The 22,096-nt window shown below is 41.7% G+C and overlaps 2 protein-coding genes across 2 annotated transcripts in view; one reads left to right on the top strand and one right to left on the bottom strand.

Annotated features, from left to right (window-relative positions):
• Positions 1 to 10,860, top strand: part of LOC118398931 (exostosin-1b-like) — a 115,227-nt gene extending 104,367 nt beyond the window's left edge. The window contains exon 11 of the mRNA XM_052471921.1: positions 6,729 to 10,860. Coding sequence (XP_052327881.1) covers positions 6,729 to 6,914 — 186 coding nt within the window. The 3' untranslated portion in view covers positions 6,915 to 10,860. The remainder of the gene's footprint in view (positions 1 to 6,728) is intronic.
• Positions 9,766 to 22,096, bottom strand: part of med30 (mediator complex subunit 30) — a 32,984-nt gene continuing 20,653 nt past the window's right edge. Inside the window, exon 5 of the mRNA XM_035795090.2 lies at positions 9,766 to 15,088. Coding sequence (XP_035650983.1) covers positions 14,993 to 15,088 — 96 coding nt within the window. The 3' untranslated portion in view covers positions 9,766 to 14,992. The remainder of the gene's footprint in view (positions 15,089 to 22,096) is intronic.

Raw genomic sequence — 22,096 nt, 5'->3', positions numbered from 1 at the left:
AACGACCGTTCCACAGGTGCATGTTCATTAATTGTGTATGGTTGATTGAACAAGCATGGGAAACAGTGTTTAGAGCTTTTACAATGAAGATCTGTCAAGTTATTTAGATTTTTTACAAATTATCTTTGAAAGAAAGGGTACTAAATAAGGGACGTTTCTTTTTTTGCTGAGTTTATTTCATCCTTCCAAAAGATATAGTTCCGACACAAATCTAGAGTTACTTCCCAAGCCGGCTGGTCGTTCGTTCTATCGGTTCGTTTGCCAGAGACCCAATAATTTATTTGTATATAGCCATAAAAATGATGCCAGCTGATTCATGATTTTGAATGGCTGAGAATTTCTGCCTGTCTCGTCCCGACTCCCGACTCCCGTTCATTACTATGGGACCGCTTGGAGATCGAATTTGAATATTGAAACAATGTTGAAAATGTCAGAGACAGACCGCAAGCTTTATACAAATCTCTGCTATTGAAAACTAAATGTTAGTCAAAAATAAATGTAAGATAATGATGGAACAGAGTAAATAGGCATTTTAACGTCATAGATTTAACAGGTGGTAACAGAACAGTGCAAACTGGCTCTAATCAGAATGGAAAGAGGAGCGGGAGGCCCTGGTGCACAACCAAGCAAGAGGACAAGTACATTAGAGTGTCTAGTTTGAGAAATGGATGCCTCAAGCCCTGAACTGGCAGCTTCATTAAATAGTACCCTCAAAACGCCAGTCTCAACGTGAAGAGAACAGTGATGCTGGCTTTCTAGGCAAAGAGTTGCAAAGAAAAAGCCATATCTCAGACTGGCCAATACAAAGGGCAAAAGCACAGGCACTGGACAGAGGAACTCTGCCTAGAAGGCCAGCATCCCGAAGTCGCCTCTTCACTGTTGACGTTGAGACTGGTGTTTTGCGGGTACTATGAATTATGGACTTGAGGCATCTGTTTCTCAAACTAGACACTAATGTACTTGTCCTCTTGCTCAGTTGTGCACTGGGGCCTCCCTCTTTCTTTTCTGGTTAGAACCAGTTTGCGCTGTTCTGTGAAGGGAGTAGTACACAGCGTTGTACGAGATCTTCAGTTTGTTGGCAATTTCTCACGTTGAATATCCTCAGAACAAGTATGGACTGATGAGTTTCAGAAGAAAGGTCTTTGTTTCTGGCCATTTTGAGCCTGTCATCGAACCCACAAATGATGATGCTCCAGATACTCAACTAGTCTAAAAAAGGCCAGTTGTATTGCTTCTTTAATCAGAACAACAGTTTTCAGCTGTGCTAACATAATTGCAAATGGGTTTTCTAATGATCAATTAGCCTTTTAAAATGAGAAACTTGGATTAGCTAACACAAAGTGCCATTGGAACACAGGAGTGATGGTTGCTAAATGGAGGCCTCTGTACGCCTCCATTTAAAAAATCAGCCATTTCCAGCTACAATATTCATTTAAAACATTAACAATGTCTACACTGTATTTTTGATCAATTTGATGTTATTTTAATGGACATTTTTTTTTTGCTTTTCTTTCAAAAACAAGGAAATTTCTAGGTGACCACAAACTTTTAAGCTGTAGTGTGTATATATATATTTTCCCCTAACCCTAATTGAAGTAAACTAATAAACAACAACACTTGGGCTACTAGTTCTAGCTTATACATACTATATACATTTTACAGACACAGTATAGTTCACAATAGTTATCTTTTGTTGTTAGTCCCATCCTTCAGCTTCAGTCAACCCCTCCCATCTACCTCTTAACACCATCCATATTGGATTTCTATTTGCCATATATTTTTCAACTGTGCTGTGATGTTTCACAAAAGTTCTGAACCATTCTATTCCCATAGATTCTACATATTGTAAATTTTAAAAATATATATTTTTTGCAAAGAGTGTTATACTATTGATCGATTGACTAAGACTTTTTAAATCACCCAGCAGTGCTATTTGAAAACACACCTACACATTAACACATAGAAACAGTACACCCTCCATATAATTCACATCATGGGGCGGCAGCGTAGCCTAGTGGTTAGAGCGTTGGACTAGTAACCGGAAGGTTGCGAGTTCAAACCCCCGAGCTGACAAAGTACAAATCTGTCATTCTGCCCCTGAACAGGCAGTTAACCCACTGTTCCCAGGCCGTCATTGAAAATAAGAATATGTTCTTAAATGACTTGCCTGGTTAAATAAAAGTAAAATAAAAAAAATTTAAAAAAATTAAATCATAGGCCTAATAGTACTGTTGAGCTCTTTACTTGCACACAATATAGCTGGGTCACCCCGTTCTGTCCCTAGGGGTCCATGGCCCTGTAGCGCTCCAACCCAACACACCCCACTCAGCTTTAGGATCATAGTGAAACATTCATTCATTAGGCCAAGGCGACAACAGTACAACAGATCCCCAGGTTCAGGACTGTGCAGCCCAGTAGCTAGGGATTGCCTAAATCTCTCCTGCATGTTTTCAGTACAGACTCCCTTTTGTCGTGAAATATTCCATATAAGGCATCCAGACCTTATGAAAGTTGCACAGTATACCCTTAATCTTAAAACACATCTAGTGATACTGTGCATAACTTTTCATTTCTTCCATACATTGTGGGAGGATAACCAACTGTCCAAATAATGGCAATGAATTTATTAGCCATTATAAATGCTTGGTTACACAAGTTTCTTCTGATAAGTCTCCAGTATCAACATTTCCTAGCAAACAAAAACAGGGAGAAGGAGAATCTGAAGACATGCTTAGATAAAAGAACATACTCTTTGCTAGAATTCAGACAGCCTTCAAGACCCCAACATATGCAAATAGGGGCGGCAGCGTAGCCTAGTGGTTAGCGCGTTGGACTAGTAACTGAAAGGTTGCAAGTTCGAATCCCCGAGCTGACAAGGTACAAATCTGTCGTTCTGCCCCTGAACAAGGCATTTAACCCACTGTTCCAAGGCAGTCATTGAAAATAAGAATTTGTTCTTAAACCGACTTGCCTAGTTAAATAAAAATATAAAAGATACATATTTTAAAAGATAAACACCTGTGCATGATATTCCATTTCACTGGCATATAGTATGTTCTACGGATGGTCTGAGATTATATGAACATGACTGGGCATTCTAACATATCATTGTCTTCCTCACATTTACTTTTTGTGTCATCGGGAAAAGCCCTTTGATACAGTTTGGAAATCAACTTTTGAGGTTTGTCAGACTGCCTTAAAATAGCATCCATTGTTTGCTGGACAGAGATAATAAAGTGTTGTATCTTCAAAAATCCACCTCGCCTCTGTCACAGACTAGTCCTCCCTGGCTGCCTGATTCTGCTGAGGTCCCCTGTCACCATCTGATCCTCCTAAAATGAGGCACGGCAAAGAACTACCTCCATGTACATGTATACATTATATTGTCCAAGAATAGAATCAACGGTTCAATAATTGAAATAACCACGATTCCCAGATCCCAGACTGTAGCGTTAAGCTTAAAACTGTTGCCCTGTAGCTACTGTAGGTCAATTCAAGATAGAACTTTGTCTCATTCACTAAATATACTGCAAAATTCCCCTGAGCTCCGTAGACTGGTCCTCCGTGGCTGTCTGACCCTGCTTGGGACCCCTGTCACCATCTGATCCACCTAATAAGCACTTGAGAGCAGCATTCCCACGGGATGCCTGCGGGACCTGCGGGTCCCAACAGAGATCATTGTGATGCGGTTGGCATTTTTCATGCTGCTGGCAGTCAGACAAATGACTTTGGGATGAAAATATTTTTGTTGTCCCACAGATGATTTGGAAACAGCCCTCTTTCTGCTTTGTACGCGTTAGCCTACCTGTTGTATTAGAATCACTTTTTTTTGTGTGCATTATTCACACTCAGAATTCGCTGCCTCAACTTCAGTAGCCTACCTCTCCTAGTTGGGCGTGAGAGTTCTAGTGTGCCAAGTTGTACAGTATGTGTGGTCTCGTTGAAATAGAGTAGGGCTGCCCACATGGGCAGAGAATCACATGGCAGTTAACTTGAATATGACATTAACTCCAATCTGATTAGACTGTAGTGTAGTGTCTGTGAATAAATATTGATAATCAAAGGAAGTGGAGGGCGCTCAACCAACGTGAGTTGAAGTGTAATTTAAAAAAAAAATGGTAATCATAATTTGAAAAGGGAAAAAGAACAGCACGCACATAGGTTAGACTATGTGCCAGCGTTGCCTTAAAAAAATAAAAAAAATTCAACAAGTTATCATTTATTTCTCTCTGCCTGCAAATCAGCCTCCTAAAAACGTAGCAAGTGTCAGTCATCATTCTTGCCTCCAGTTCAGTAGCTATACCTGCGAGGTCAGGTGCGCCTGTGGTCTCGATTTAAATAGAGCCGTCTATGTACACATGGTCGGAGAAACACTTTCCATGGAAATGGACTTCCTAAATAGACCTATGATTAGGCTATACTTTACTACATTGCATAGAAATATGGATAAATATTGATCACCCATATTTCTCTGTCTTCCCACTCCTTAAAGGTAGGCTATACAAATAGCTCAAGAGAAAGTGCAAAAGTCTCTCCAACAAATGCTCTCTTCAAACTACATCGAGCATATTGGCTGATATAGCCCAGTAATACAATGGAAGGGCCCTGTGAGAATCTCTGGTAATTTAACCTATTTCTTAAATTATTTTTGTTCATTTGATATTGCCTATGGGGTGCCAAATTGCTGGGACCATGGCTGGCAAGTGAGCTGCGTCACATACGCCTAAAATAACATTGTGGTTGGGTTTGGGACCAGTTCTTGCGGTAAGTTAGCGGGTGGGAGTCGGACAGAAAGCCGCACAGACCTCCACTGTGCACCATGACAGTGAAACCTGTAACGTTAAAGTTGTTTATGACTGTGTCTGTGTGAAAAGTAGGGACTTTTGCTCGGGAAACTGATAGATCAATAGCGTTACATTGACATACTGACTAATATAACTCCCTTTGCACTGAAACAACTTCAGAATATCAATCTTCTATTGTTTTGGCCGATGGTTTCATCGTTGTGTTCAGGTCTAGTTTGATAGCTGTAAGCCAACTTTTGGCCAGCTCTCTCTAACGGTACATCAACTGGAAAAAACTTGGCAATTTCATTTACTTCTGAAACGTGACACAACAAAGGCTACAAAACATGTCCATACAAACAACTGCTGTTAGATAGCGATATGAGGTGGCTATTATTACTATCTGACAGATAACTAGGGGCTCAGAGCTGACCTGGCTGTGGTAGCGAACGTTACTCACTAGAGTAGCTTATTCATTCACCTCACTTGAGAGGGGATGAAACATTAGCTAATGTTACATGTCAGTTATAATACTAGCTTTTTTAAAATGTTAAACAGCAGTTACCTTGCCAGCTACATCACGCAACTAAAGAGTAGCCAGTTTCTATTCCTGTTAGAACTCGGTGGTGTAGCTGGTAAGGTAACTGCTGAACTCTAATCAACTCTCCCGTGCAGGTCCAACCAGCCTTCCAGAGGCTTTGCCTTCACACAGCCTTGTCAGCCTGCTCTGCGGTGTCGGTGGGGTCCTAAATCCAGTCCGTCTAAATACGCCAAACAGCCTAGCCTAACGCTCGGGAGGCGTCTGCGTGGTCCTAAAGCACACTGGTGCCTCGTTTTGTGTCACATTCCAATAATACAACTGGGAGGGACAAAAATGCCATTTCAGAATGTGGGTTCCGCCCTTTCCCTAGTGAAAGTTGTGCCCCTGATTCGCAGAATAATTAGATGGCTATGAAGCTCATTCTTTACATGTTTGAGCTGCTTCTGAAAGCAAAGATCGAATTGGAAACTTTATTGGCGTTGTTGAATTCATTTTTCATTATAGCAAGCTAGGACTGATGGTTTGGTTAGGAAAAGTTCAAGGGTTCAACTCCACCACTTTTCAACACTCATTTTCATCATCTCCAGCACAATACCAGTGTCAGCATATACGTTTTGTAGAAAAAAATATATCAAGTTAAAACTATGATATCTTCAAAAGTTGAAACATTATAAACAAATAGATTTGCGGTGCCTTGGGCTAGAAAGTCACTGCCGGTTTTGAAAATCACTTTAAAACCAGAGGAGGCTGTAGTTAGTATGGTTGTGACAGTTTTTGTAGGACATTAGCCTAAATGTTACTAATATATTATCAATTAGCGCACTAGCAGCCATCATATTGACAGTTAGTAATCAAGCTAAGTGTTTTGAGTTCCCACTCTCCTCATGTGGTGAATAATATAGCCTAAAGGCCAATAAGATGTCGGCAAATTCTCTGATCAGCCCAAAAAATAAATCTAATAATTCTGGATCCTATTTTGGCAGGTTGCATATCAATCATGGATTTCCTGGATATGTTGGATAAAATAGTTTACGTTTTTAGTCATAGGCTACAATCTCAGTTCTCTTACTTGGCACAGAAAAATAATTGTCTAGAGCCCTGCCGCTAATGTAAAGTAACTGTCCATAAAAAAAAGGATATAGAAATAGTTACATTCATGGCCATATTACCTTTTGTCCATATCGCCAGGCTCTCGCACCATCCCAAAGATGTATTTATCGCTGATTTATCATTAAAACAAAAAAAATGGGTCAGTTTATCACTATGGATTTTTGGTCATATCGCCCAGCACTAGACCCCACCCAGCATTTTGAGAAACCCTGATATGATTTAGTGTCATGACTGCTATGATCAAACAATAACTTATCTTTCCTTTGTCTTTCTCGCTCCTCCCAACCGTGCAGTCGTCGCGGGCGTCACGCTGGGCTGACCCGGACCACTTCGCCCAGCGGCAGACGTGCATGAACAAGTTCGCCAGCTGGTTTGGCGGCATGCCCCTGGTCCACTCCCAAATGAGGCTGGACCCGGTGCTGTTCAAGGACCAGGTCTCCATCCTGCGCAAAAAATACAGGGACATCGAGAGGCTCTGACAGGACGTGCGCCCCCTGCTGGAGAGGCCGGGGGAGGCGTTAGCGGTAGTAACAGACAGACTCGCTGGAGAGCAGCCGTAGGAGGACCACGACAGTGGCAGTAGGACAGTCAGCCAACCTGGAGCCTGATCCAAGGGGGCGCTACAGCTCTGTCTTCCACTCAGCACATTGCCAATGACCACAGGACTTGACAAGTGAAACAAGGGAAATTGCGGTCTCTGGAGAACTACGCGCATACACACACACAAAGGATATACAGATCTATAGTATGTTCACATAAACACACAAACTACTGACAATGAGACTCTTAGATATAATATTTTTTTTGTATGAATGCCACAAAGGAGCGAATGATGACAGACTTTCCTGTGACTCATGTGCAGGATGGTAGAGGAAGGGAGGTGTCCAACATGACAACCCAACCACAGATCATATCCACCACGGACGGACTGGTAACCTACACTCAATGCAACCCTTCCTAACCTCACCTTGACCCCTTCATGACCTCCCTATGTCTGCATCAGAACCCCTGACGCATTCACCACCAGCCCCTTCTCTGGACCCTGGGAAACCCTATAACTATTTCTTTCCTTATTTTTCGACCCATACTTCCCTCCCATGTGTTCGCTGGGGTTTGAAGCGTTGGGGGCGTCTTATCTTCCTAAGAACTGTTCCGTGATTTAATCAAATTCAGCATTTGGCGGTCAAGGTCGAGAAAGTAGAGTTTTGTTATTCTTTTACTGGAAGGGCAGATTAAAAGCGGCCATTTTGAAATGGTGCCACTCGTATTGCCATGCGGCAGTCACAAAACCCACAGAAACATGAACTCTATGCTCATTCCTTGAATTTCTGATAGCTTGATTTCTATTTCTGTCAGATTTATCGCAATGATAAGCCTTTTTTCCCTTCAAAACTCTCAAAAGCAGTGTTACTTTTCTTCTCGTGTGTTTATTTTCTTCTCAAAAGTTCAGCTCCAGTGTGTGTACAGAGGCTAAAAGTAAGCTCATCCAACCATAAGCCCAAACAGAGTACTTTCCCTCCGTCGGAATGAGCAAAATGAACATTTCTCGATGAAATGGAGCAGAACACTGCCTTCTAAACCAAACCCTTTTCACCCATTTATTTCCCCTTTATTGCTTACGAGCACTACCGTGGCAGAAAGAGTGTATGCTAAATTTAGAACCTAACCAGTTCTTTAGTTGCCTGCGTCATTTCCACAGTAGTGTTAAGAGATTCTGGAGATGTAAGTGTGAAACGTGTCTGTTGTGCCATGTCCCCGAAATTCACATTAGTGCTGCCTTTTTTAAATTGCTTATTGCACAGATTTCCCATAAATCGATATCAAAAGCAGTAGAAGATACTATATAGTTGAAATGCCCTCTGTAATATTTGTTGTTCTTCCTAGATTCACCACATCATAATGATGCTGGTGAAATATAAGCCTCAAAGTCATTCGATAGACATAGCCATCTCCTACACCATTCGTCAGGGGACATATGTTTTGTGTTCAATTAGAGAAAGCCATTTCATTTGAAGTGTTGGGTTTCCCTGGGGAGCAGCCCTTGATGAAACCTTCTGTCTCTATATTTCCAATCATGTCTGACTCTGCTCTGGATGCAGTGACCCTCAACCTTGACCCTTTGGCTCCGGGTTTACAGAGAAAAGACAACCAGCTCCCCCTCACCTAGCCTTGTCGTTGTAATGTTTTTCACCACCGTCTTTGTTCAGCATTTCTGTTGCGCCAAGTCTTCCTGTGATGCTGTTGTACTCACAATACTAACTCATCCCAGCTCAACTACATTTGTCCTGACAATTTTTTTTTGCCAGTCATTGGTAACAGGTGTATTGTGGTCGAACAGGGGAAGAAAAAAAAACGGTATATTTTATTGAGCAATTTCAAGGAAATTGCTTCAAGAAATGTGGAAGTTCATGGCTGTAGAGTGATATCCTATTGTGAAGAGGCTTTTGCCTTTATGCCATGCCAGAGCCCTACCAGTCCACTTGAACAGGTACTTGAATGTCTGAAGACTTGAAGTAGCGTAGTGTGCTTTAGTGACCTTTTTATTGTGAAGGTGACTGAACTTAAAGGGCCAGTTTCCCAGACACAGATTAAACCTAGTCCTGGGCACACAAAAAAAAAAATGTTTTCTCAATGATGTTCCATGTTAGTTCAGGACTATGCTGGATCTGGCTCAGGGAAACCGGACAATAGTGTGTCAGCTGTGAGCCAAAGCTCAACTATCCATTTTCTTCAACCCCCCCTTCGTTGTATCTCTGTCATTTCTTATTGAGGTCGTTATAGACTCCTTCACATTTGATTTCGTTTTCATATCGGGATACAATCAATGAAGGTCAGTGTCCACTAGGTTTATACATGGCCAGTGAGTTGATATTGTCATCGGTGGGCCTGGGCTATCTACTCTTGCCGTTCTCACAATGTCATATATGATATTATCATCATCAACATGTAATACTACAGTACAGATTAGATTTAGTAGCTGGTATATTGTCAGCATATAGTTTTCACTACATTTTTGCATATGTTTGTATTTTCTTTCAGGAAATGTACTCTGGGAGAAGGAGTTTGGAATGAACTTGTATGATTTGATATTGGCCAAGAGAGATTTACATTGTATTTGGTGCTGACTTGGATCTCTTGGCACTAGACATGCATCTCAATGATAATGAAAAGCGTTGGTCCCCGTTTGAAGTTCAGTAAACCATCTTTGTTTGAATTCATGTCAAGCCTTCTTAGGATTGTCTGAACTTGTTATCATCTCAAAAGAGAAAGTCCCCAGCCTTGCACATTGACTTCATAGGTGAAACCAGAGACATTTCAGAAGATCTTAACTCATTTCTGTACATAAACATGTATATTTATTTTCATATGTGAACAAAACCAGACAGTGTATAGTATGAAATAGACAGGGGGGAAATAACAGGATTTCTTGGCTGAGGGAACAGTTGATGAGCAAAAAGATTCTGATTTTGTAAGTTGTACATTTCTTTTTTTCCACATTGTTGTCAATATATATTTTTTAATTTCCACTGAATAAAAACATCCCTATGTAGAGCAATTGCAACCATTATAGAAATAAAGTTTCCATGTAATTTAATTCAGAATCAGCAAGGAGATGAGATGATACCAAATCATCTAGAATTAGAGTTGCTGTGAGCATTTAGATTCTGTGAACTGTATTGCAATATGCAGCTGGGTCTCATGTAACCGATCGCGGATTTTCTTTTGTTGCTGTAATATGTCTTCTCAGATTCACTGTAATGTTTGTCACTGTTCACGTCTGCATACTCATTGATGCTTCTGGGGAAACTGGCAACTCTCTGACCATATCTGGTACAAATATAGTCTACTCAAAATGGTAATGTTGAATGAAATAGACATATGACCTTGTAATACAACAGTAGATCGTCTCAGTTAAACATATCCTTCCATAATACCATAAGATACCAGACATTCTAATGGTTTAGCAATGCATGGCCTCTGTCAGTGTGGTTGGTTGGATGTGCAGGATGGTTACTGTCCTTGATTGTGCCTTTAAAAAATGAAAATAAATGTTGGTTTGTGAGCTCATGATAACACACACACTGCCATTTTGACCATTAGTCAGAAGAGGAGCACCATATAAGGGTCTCGTTAATCTCGACATACACTGGAGTTTCATCACCACTTTGTTTCTCTGTTGGATACCAAACTGTGTTGACGACCAACAACACGCCTGCATGACCACTTTTTCTATGGAATTATTTATCAGTACTTAACTGTATCACAAACAGACGAGCTATTTTTAATGACTTAATTTCCAGCTGTCCTGATGCCTTCCTCCCTCCTACCTTGTAATTAACAAATTAATTTTATAGGGGTAATAAATGAAATAGAAAAATGAAGATTTTGTAAGAATGATTTATATATAAAAAAAAATACATTTGATCATAGATGCGTGAGTGTCTTCATTTGCTTTGATGCGAGGTGTATCCTGCTGTTTAACATAAGCATAGTAATGTCGGCAAATGATTTGTTTTGAATGGTGCAGAAACAAGGAGGCCCATTATTACAATAAACAGACAAATCAATATACTGTACTTTCAATCGAATGAGAATGTATTCCTTGTGTACCATACAATGATAGTCCTTCACCATTGTCCTCAACCATAACCAGGTTGGAATTATACCATTGAAGAGAAATTATGATCCACTATCCAGCGATTGATTTTTACTTTGTGGAAGAGCATCTTTGCTTTTCCCGCTATGTGCACATCCCAAATGGCACCATATTCCCTACATAATGCACTGTTTTTGACCGGAGACCCATAGGCTCTGGTCAAAAGTAGTGCACTATATCGGGAACAGGGTGCCATTTGGGATGCATCCTATGTCCTCTACCATCTCCCTGTGGACAATAACCTCATAACACAACTTGGATAGGACCCAAACCAGCTTCTAAATGATTTATCGGAATCGTATCTGCTGATATTGATATAAATATCCGAGACCTGATAGCCCACGGCATGCCGTTTCTCTTTTCGGCTCCAGTCTCCTCCTTTCCGCCCAGGGCCGTCCCTAGCCTTATGGGCAAAACAAAACAACCTTGCTGGCAACTTTTTAGTGCCGCCCTCTTGGCGGTGGAGAGAAAAGGTGCAGTTTTGCCATGGGTTTGATAGAAAAGTTTGCTGTTTTACAAGCCAATTTCCTGCAATTCTATACATTTTGCCATGACTTATGCCATCTGTGTGACTAACAAAATCAATGGAGGCCTCCTAGAGGTCAAGGCTCCTGGGCACATTCCCTTCTTACCTGGTTGGTCATTTCGCCATAATGTTTAGATTGCTAGGCAAGTTAGTCTAGACAGCATTGTAAAAAATGTGATGGGTTTATTGTGACTGTAAGAAGACTACCTAGGCTACCTACCCCACATTCCTGACGAGTTTTTGTCATGCTTTTTACAGTTTCTATTCCCTGTTAAGCTCTTCAGGGTACCTGTCCTAATTATGGTTTAAATAGGCAGCACCTGGCCTGTACTGAGAGCTCTCCGACATGGAGTTTGTCATTACTGTTAATAATTAAAATCCTTTATTTTGCCTGAAACTTGCCTCCTGAACCTTTGAATTGTGATCTCCTTGCCTATTCATGGTTATTTTGTGTGGTGAACCTTTGGCTATGCCCTTGCATTTATGCGTCTCTTATAGGAATCAAAGCCACATCCCTGATGTAGCAGGCACCATGCACTAGCACACTGGATTATTCATTTCTTTGGCTCATCAAATCTCCTTGATTATACGTTTTATATTTTGGATTTGGTATGTTTGCGATATTAACTTGAACAACAATATTTTGGGAACTGGTCGGCGTGAATCTCATTGTATTTCCTTGAATATCTGCAGTTCCTGCCCTGGTATATTCTCCTCTAGTGCATTTTGAGGAGGCAAGGAGATAGGAATCGGAGAGCAACAAATGAGATTCACCCATCAAATTGAAATCCCAATCGAAAACATTAGAGAATATTCTCCAACCCCACTAGCAAGAGTTGAAACATGGTTTGGGTGTTGAGGGTGAGAATTCCCTACTAGGGAAAGGCAACAATAAATCTTTGAGAAAAGGCCATTGATTGGAAAGATTCAAACCTATGACCTTCTGGTCCCTACCCCATTTAAGTGTCTGACTGAACCGCTTTAAGTCAATAGATTAGAAATATCATTAGTTAAGAACTTTAGGTAAGTTTGGAAAACAAAAGTCGCAATCGGTATTTGAAATGGCAACAGGATTTACCCGCTGAAAACTCCACCCCCTGAGCTTTCATCCAACCAGTCAAGTTAGTTCTGCCCTTGAGGCGGAGCTTCACCTATTCCATCTAGCCACAACCGTCGAAACCATCAGCTTTGTAAACAAACCATCTGTCCTGTCAAATCATCAGTATCATAACACTGGCATTCAATCCAAGGGTCGGGGGCCCCTAGCAACCACGGGGCCCTAATCAGCTGCTTATGTCTCTTATTGGCTGGGCTGTCACTGTTTCTGCCTGTAATAAAAAAAAGTGTTTCAAGCCTGGGGACAATCCAAAAAGACCACAAAGACCACGGACGTCCCTACTTAATCTGGCTGTTCTCGTGAGCAGTGAGCCCCACAGATATGAAAATAGAACAGAAAGAAACAGTGTTGGTCTAAATCACAGCAGGATTTATAGTGCCATAGAATTCCTAAAGTTAACCAGACATTGTGATAATCATAAAGTCCAGAAGATACTGCATTGACACGTCAACATCAAGCAGCCAACCACACATGAAAAGCAGAAGCACAAAACTCTTTCGTTTCACTACACTGTACCATGTTCATGGTGCAAAAGAGAACAGATCTATGTGTGGGGGGGGAGAAACTGGAGACCTCAATCTAGCTAGCAGTGATTTAATTTAAAACTTTTTTTCAGCAATGTGCCTTATGATTTTTTTTAATGGTATTTTTGCACAGATCTGTGCTCTTCTTCACCACAAACATGTCATCATGTATATCATTTGAGTTAAAATGGTTTAGGAATGTAACAAACACATCTTGAAGGAAATCGAACGTTAAAACCACTCTAAATGGGTAAATGTAGTATTTGTCAAATATCTTAGTATATTAAATAAACTATAACTCTGAAAGTCCTCTTAATAACCATATTGTAAGCGACAACTACCGTAATTGCTGGACTATTAAGCGCACCTGAATATAAACCGCACCCACTGAATTATTAAAAAATATATATTTTGTACATAAATAAGCCGCACATGTCAGTACGGTGTCGGAGTTGAATAGCCTCAGAATTGCTTCATCTGATGTTGGATCATTTTCATTATTATTATTATTATTATTATTGTCGCTCTCGTCACTTTCATCCGGAGGCAAATACCCCGCTGAGCTCATGCTGCCCCTTCAACACGCAGCAGTCCAGCCTTTCGAAACCCGTTGATGATAGTGGATTTTTTGACAATGCTCCACGCTGTCAGGACCCACTGGCAGACTTGACCATAAGTTGCTCTTCGCATGCGGCCCGTTTTAGTGAAGGATTTCTCCCCACTTGTCATCCAAGCCTCCCACTGAACACGGAGCACCACCTTAAATGCACGATTTACACTGATGTCGAGTGGCTGCAAATACTTTGGGCCATCTGCTTTTCATCCGTCGGAAATCTTTTGTTGTCTTTTTGCACTGAGTCAGTTCCTCACGCTGCTGTTTCCAACGTCTTATCATCGACTCATTAAGGCCAAGCTCCCATGCAGCAGCTCTATTTCCTTTTCCAACAGCCAGATCGATCGCCTTCAACTTGAAAGCTGCATCATATGCATTTCTCCGTGTCTTTGCCATGATGAGGGTGACACAATTACTACCGTAATCAGAACGATGGGAAGTTTGAGCGCGCTCGATTTACGTCACATTATGTGACGGTGCTCAGTTTTTTGGCGGCATGAATCTTGTGAAAGCGGGAAAAATCCATAAATTAGCCGCGTCATTGTATAAACCGCGAGGTTCAAAGCGTGGGAATAAAGTAGCGGCTTATAGTCCGGAAATTACGGTACACTCATCGGACAGTTTATTATGTACAATGAATGTACCGCCAATTCAATCAGCAGCAACTGCATGATGCCATCGCGTCAGCATGTACCAACATCCCTGTGGAACGTTTCCAGACAACTTGTAGAATACGCCAAAGAATTCAGGCTGTTCTGGAGGCAAAGGAGCGTCCGACCTGTTACTAAATGGGTGTATCTAATAAACTGTACGGTGAGTGTATATCAGCATTTCTCCATCGCACAACTTCTCTTCGTTCTTCTTTGCTTTCTTCACCCTCTTTTTCTGGGACTGAGGGTGGTATATTGCAAAAGCCTGCATTTCTAAAGTGCAGCGTCAGCATCAGCCTCAGAGGGACCCTGTCAGATATCCAGTTAACAACCATGTCTTCATGTGTGTGTGTGTGTGTGTGTGTGTGTGTGTGTGTGTGTGTGTGTGTGTGTGTGTGTGTGTGTGTGTGTGTGTGTGTGTGTGCGCCTGCGCCTGTGTGTCTCTCTCTCTGTGTCGCCGTGTTTGCCGTTCAACTCCTAACAGCCAGCATGGAGTTTATCTCCCAGATGAGGTTTCTGAGCTGGTCCATTATCTGCTTCAGCTGTTGGTTCTTCTGTTTGAGCTTCTGTAATAAAGCACATGAAATCACATTGTCAGAGCCCATCAAACAAGCCGTAGACATACAAGTATTTAAACAGTGGTGGTTGGTTGATAAGATGCCTTTGAAAAGCTTTGAAAGGGGCATTAGGTTCAAGAGCCTCAACTGAAAGAACACAGTAGTTTTTCCATGTGAGGATTTTCCTTTTGTTTTTGAACAAGCAGAGCTGATTGGCTGACATTATCAATCCCTGCAGTAGTTTAATCTCTAAACACACACACATCTGGACAGAATCGGCCACTCACAGCCAGTTTGCCTGCAGATTACCTTTGAACACACAAGTCCAAACTCAAAGTCAACAGCTGCAGTTTACTCAAGTGCCTTATTGCTGAGGTTTATGCACAAACAAATAATGGCAGAGCTTAAGCTGCTCCAAAAGCACACCTGCTAACAGTGTCCTTATAGGACTTCAGTCAGGCCCAGGCCTAGCACCAGTGTTGGAGAAGTTCGGTAGCTAGGTATGCCTTAAGATAGTGGTCTGACTAGCTAGCTGAATATAGCATGTAGAGGGAGAGGGAGAGACAGACACTCATGAGGCTACTGTATCTGCAGTGCAGAGAAAATGTATTAAAGATTAAATCCATCTTGCTCTCTCACTCTCTCACTAATGCTCCTTTAGCCGTGACTAATTACCAGCCATTTTTGCGAGCGCAGATAACACCTTCAGCAATCGATTTCACACAGCCCCTCTTAATGTAAACTATTTAGCTGATTGTCCTTGAAGATATTCCGGATTGGAACATTTGGAACAGTTCCATTGTGTGTCTAGGGGGGGTTCTTCTCTCTCTTTTGCCACCAGGGTTTCATTTTGAGTCAGCGGGAGGAGGGAGGAGCGTGTACTGTACTATACAGGATGCACCTCGTGAACCCCACCAGCGACTCTTTAAAGAAAGACGTCCTTTATCTTTCTATTCATGAGTTGAGAGATCTCTCAGCCAATCTTTGGAATTTCAGTTCAGCCTCTGATATACTGTTGAGTCATACATAAGTATTGTTGCACACAATGAAATGTCACAAACGTGCAGTGATCCCTCTATATACTGTACATATATATATATATGGATTTTTTTCTGAGATAACAAATACCAACAAACAAATCTGAAATCCTTCTTAAAAATTTTTTTAAAACTCAGATGAATGAATTAACTGCTACTCCAACCTTCAAATCCAATCGTATTGGTCACACACACATATTTAGCAGATGTTATTGCGGGTGTAGCGAAATGCTTGTGGCGTAACATTTCAATACCGTTGGGAGAGAAACAGAAGAGAAGACAGTGGAATGTGTTTTTAACACTCATATTTCAGAGCTGCAGGTCTATGAACGATCCCACTGCTGATGGAAGGTGATGGCTCTGACAGTTCTGACTGGTCGGCCAAACCTGAGAGAACTGCTTCGCCCTTCCGCACCTCTGACAAGCTTAGCCTGCATGCCGCTGAAGGGTCCGACTCCCTCCCTCACTCACTCTTTCTCTTCAGGGATCATGAGGATGCACTCTCTCATTTCCTCGCCTGCCATTCAAGACCGTTTTCGTCCACGTTTGTTCCTTTTGACACGGTCTGACATTGTGTAGGGCATAGCAGGTAGGCTGTTCAACAAATCATGAAAGTAAACAAAGAATTGGGGTTTGAGCTGCCGTCTGTAGAGGCCTCCCGCAGACAATAAGCAGGTTTGTGGGGGAAAAAATGGCTACCTGAGCATAGACACAGCTTAATACAGTACACTACAGTGGACTGAGAGGTGTGTGTGTGCATCCGAGTGTACGTGCATGCAGGTTTCAGTTGCGAGATGAAAGCATTTTCAGGGTGTGAGGTGAACGTGACAAGATACCAGAGTATTTTAGCTCCACTGATAAATTATTAAACTGTAATAGTGATTTATATACTTGGATGGCTCACAACTTCCTCCAGCTAAATCAAGACAAGACCGAGGTACTTATTGTTGGAGCCAAAGCACAGAGAGAGAATATGGCCGCACATTTTAATTCACAGACAATAAAGATAAAATACCAAGTAAAAAACCTAGGTTTTGTTTTAGATTCGGAGCTAAATTTCAAATCACACATTAGGAATGTGACCAAAATAGCTTTTTACCACCTGAGGAACATTGCCACGGTGCGGTCGTTTCTCTCTCAGGCTGATAGAGACTCATCCATGCTTTTATTACAAGCAGCCTTGAATACTGTAATGGTCTTCGGTCTGGTTTACCCACGAAAGCCATTGGTCAACAGCAAAGCATACAGAATGCTGCAGCACGGGTACTGACTAAGACCAGACGGAGAGCACGCATTACACCGGATTTAAGGTCTCTGCAATGGCTCCCTGTTAGTTTTACAATTAATTTTAAGATTATTCTATTGGTTTTTAAATCAATTTACGATTGTGCACCCCAATACATGTCGGACATGCTTTTAAATGATGTACCCAGTAGGTCCCTCAGGTTCTCTGGCACTGGCCTTTTAACTATCCCAAAGCCTAGGACCAAGAGGCATGGAGAAGCAGCTAGTTATTATGCTCCCAGCCTCTGGAATAGCCTGCCAGAGAACCTGAGGGGTGTCAAAACTATGGATATATTTAAAAGAGATCTTAAAACAACTTTTTAGCTTAGCTTTTCCTCAGGTTGCTTTTTAGTCATTCAGTTTTTGTCATTCTTTAGTTTTTTATCTTGTGTTTGTTGTGTAGTAAATATTTCAGCTTTTATTTTCATTGTTTTTTTTTTAAAGCACATTGACTTGCATTCCATGTCTGAAATGTGATGTACAAATAAAGCTTCATTTGATATGGCCAGCCAACCGCTGAGGAGATCCTGCCTTTCTCTCTCAGGTGCTTTCATGGCACACCTGGGCAGGACAGAGGCAGTTTTGCCCAGGCAGATGTTGGAGTGCTCCAGGGCATCGGCAATCCTCATGTCAGCATATCTCCTTTCCTATGTACGTTCTCTTTGTCCTTTCAAATCATCTAAAAGACAGCACTATAGTTTCGGGCCACTTAGTGATAGAAGATGAGCAATTCAATATCATACCAATGACTCATTAATACCCCAGAAGTTTTATCTTGACAGCTTCAGTCATCTTCGCCTTTCTTAGTCTGACTTTAAAGGGTTCCTCTCAAGTCAAATCAGTGTGTTAAAATAGCAAAGATTAGACAAAGTGGTTATGCATATCTGAAGGGCGGTTAGATTTACAGGAGGAGACTTTGAACAGAATAACTTTGTCATTAGTGGCGTCTTTAAAGGAGAACAATTGGAAGTGAGAGAACTTTGATATCTGAGTGGTGATGGTTTATCATACAGAACACCTGGGTGTGAACTGAGTGAACGTTGAGCCAGAAGCGTTGGGGCTGGGCTCTTTCTCTCTCACACTTTTGCTTCTCTCCACTCCCTTCATCCGATTCTCTTCAACCCTCATCTCAAAGTGAGATAAAAAGGAGCCGTCCTCAATAATGGGGCGAGAGACAGAATTTTAGATCAAAACCTCTTATTATTAAAATTCCGTTTCATTCAAATATTTCTCTCTTGGCTGAGTGACGACGTGCTAAGAGCAAACCCTATCACATTTGGAGGGAACATCTCATCCACCCTCACACTGTAATTTCTATTATTTTCAAACAGTCTGGTATAGTCCCGAAAGTACAAACAGCAGACAGTCTATTATTTTACACAATTGAAATTTGTGTTCATTTATTATTTTGCCCCATTAGAAACATTCAGGATTTTGATTAATTAGACCAAACAAAACTAATCTTGATATGATATAAATAGATGAGAGATTACTCCTTTTCATCCTTTTTGACATTCCATCAACAATCGTTTCCGGAGCCCGGTTACTTTTTCATTGAGCGGATTTTGACGATAACTGGCGAACGGCGTCACCGTGATTTAAAGTTGCCAGCCAAAGTCGAAAATAGCAAGTCGTGCAAAAAAATGTGTCTTCACTCAGGATTCCGTTCGGCTTATCCGCCCTGTCGCTGCTTTCACTCCGGTGGATCTGGCTGGGAATTACAAGTGTAAGTGAGTGAGGCGAGGGGATTAGGCAGATTGAGAGGAGGAGAGAAAAGGAGAAGAGAAAGAACTCGTATTGCTGCGATAGCACTCTTCTCCATAATCTATCGGTGCCACCTCGCTGTCATTGGCAGCCGAGGAGTTGTCGGTTCTGAAACTTGTCTTCGTGAGAAGAGAATGGTCTGTCCATCATGAAGATAAAGATTTGGAGTGTCATGACTGAGTGGGCCTTGTCCATTGTCCAAAAGACATTCAAATGCTCTCACTTCCCCAAACTCACAATTTTGAGTGCATTTAGAAACTATTCAGACCACTTTACTTTTTACACATTTTGTTACATTACAGCCTTATTCTAAAATGTAATAAAATGTTTTTTCCCCCTCATGGATCTACACACAATAACATAAAAGCAAAAACAAGATTAGACTTTTTTTCTCAAATTTAATTAAAAATAAAAATAATAATCACATTTTACAAAAGTATTCAGACCCTTTACTCAGTACTTTCTTGAATCACCTTTGACAGCAATTACAGCCTTGAGTATTCTTGAGAAAGACATTACAAGCTTGGCACACCTGTATTTGGGGAGTTTCACCCATTCTTCTCTGCAGATCCTCTCAAGCTCTGTCAGGTTGAATGGGGAGCATTGCTGCACAGCTATATTCAGGTCTCTCCAGAGATATTTGATCAGGTTCAAGTCTGTGCTCTGGCTGGGCCCCTCAAGCACATTCAGAGACTTGTTCCGAAGCCACTCCTGCGTTGTCTTGGCTGTGTGCTTAGGGTCATTGTACTGTTGGAAGGTGAATCTTCGCCCCAGTCTGAGGTCCTGCTCTGGAGCAAGGATCTCTCTGTACTTTGCTCCATTCATCTTTCCCTCGATCCCGACTAGTCATCCAGTCCCTGCCGCTGAAAAACATCCCCAGAGCATGATGCTGTCACCACCATGATTCACCATAGGGATGGTACCAGGTTTCCTCCAGACGTGACTCTTGGCATTCAGGCTAAAAGAGTTCAATCTTGGTTTCATCAGACCAGAGAATCTTGTTTCTTTAGGTGCCTTTTGGCAAACTCCAAAGCGGGCTGTCATGTGCATTTTACTGAAGAGTGGCCTCCGTATGGCCACTCTACCATAAAGGCCTGATCGGTGGAGAGCTGCAGAGATGGTTGTCCTTCTGGAAGGTTCTCCCATCTCCACAGCGGAACTCTGGAGCTCTGTCAGAGTGACCACCGGGTTCTTGTTCTTCTCTACTCAGTATGGCCGGGCGGCCAGCTCAAGAAAGATTCTTGGTGATTCCAAACTTCTTCCATTTAAGAATGATGGAGGCCACTGTGTTCTTGGGGACCTTCAATGCTGCAGACATTTTTTGGTACCCTTCCCCAGATCTGTGCCTCGACACAATCCTGTTTCGGAGCTCTACAGACAATTCCTTCGACTTCATGGCTTGGTTTTTACTCTGGCATGCACTGTCAACTGTTGGACAGGTGTGTGCCTTTCCAAATCATGTTCAATCAATTCAATTTACCACAGGTGGACTCCAATCAAGTTGTAGAAATATCTCAAGGATGATCAATGGAAACAGGATGCACCTGAGCTCAATTTCAAGTTTCATAGCAAAGGGTCTGAATACTTATGTACATAAGGTATTTGTTTTATTTTTTATAAATGTGCAAACTTTTCAAAAAAACTGTTTTTGCTTTGTCATTGTGGGCTATTTTGTGTAGATTGATGAGGAACATTTTGTATTTAATCCATTTTAGAATAAGATTGCAATGTAACAAAATGTGGAAAAGGGGAAGGGGTCTGAATACTTCCCGAACGCACTGTATTTGGTGTTCTGTTATGGTGGGCATGCCATCGTCAAGAGAGGGGTTGGTCAAGAAAAGGCACTCTCTCAATGGCATGCATCATGTAGCATATCTGTATACTATGTTATATGACGAGTGCAGACTATCTAGTGCCTCCATAGTGGCTGGTGGATTGTTTTGTAGAAGTCTATTGTTCTGGTTGGGTACCGGGCAAGTTCCCTCCTCAGTAAGCACAGTGCAAACTGAACTGAGGTGATAAGCCAGCACTGCGACCTGCTTGAGGAGCCTTCTGATGCTAAGTGGGCTTTGCAGTTGACAGCGGCCTTTGGGGAGCTCGGCGAAGCAACCTTAATTTGTCTGACATTGCCTTAATTGACTTTATAAACTTTATGGCTTTTTTAAAGGGAGAATTTAACTGCCCAACTAGTTGACATGGGCCTCCCAGGAGAACAAAGGCCCAAAGTTTGGTGAGGGAGATAAAGCCTTCCACCGCTCATTGGCAGAAATACAATAGACATGTTGTCATCCTCTGCATACACCCCGCCTTTCAATATGTCCTCAGCACTGAGCTGGAAAGCTTGCAGTGCAGCCAACTGTTGCAGAACAGTTCCCATTGATTCGGCTGCTTTACAAGTAGTGCTGGTGCTTTTTTTTTTCATCTTCTCCCTGCCCAGCCCTCTTCAGCACTTGACTTGCTGCCAGGTAATGGAGTTGATTGGGCTCTGCTTTGGGATTTTGTTCACAGTGATTATATATAAAGGGGCACAGAGGCTAAACTGCCATTTCACACCCTCTCTTTAAAACCAATGGTTGGGCCAAACAATGAGTATACAAAACATTAAGAACTCTTTCCATGACATAGACTGATCAGGTGAATCCAGGTGAAAGCTATGATCTGTTATTGATGTCAATTGCTAAATCAACTTCAATAAGTGTAGATGAAGGTGAGGAGACAGGTTAAATAAGGATTTTTAAGCATTGAGGCAATTGAGACATGGATTGTGTATGTGCCATTCAGAGCGTGAATGTGCAATACAAAATATTTAAGTGCCTTTGAACAAGGTGACAGGCACACCGGTTTGTGTCAAGAACTGCAGAACTGCTGAGTTTTTCACGCTCAAATGTTTCCTGCGTGTATCAAGAATGGTCCACCACCCAAAGGACATCCA

The sequence above is a fragment of the Oncorhynchus keta genome, chromosome 20, assembly GCF_023373465.1.
Source record: "Oncorhynchus keta strain PuntledgeMale-10-30-2019 chromosome 20, Oket_V2, whole genome shotgun sequence".
In the NCBI taxonomy this organism is placed as follows: Eukaryota; Metazoa; Chordata; class Actinopteri; order Salmoniformes; family Salmonidae; genus Oncorhynchus; species Oncorhynchus keta.
Note: the sequence above shows the minus strand (reverse complement) of the source record. Positions and strands in the feature narration are given on the sequence as shown.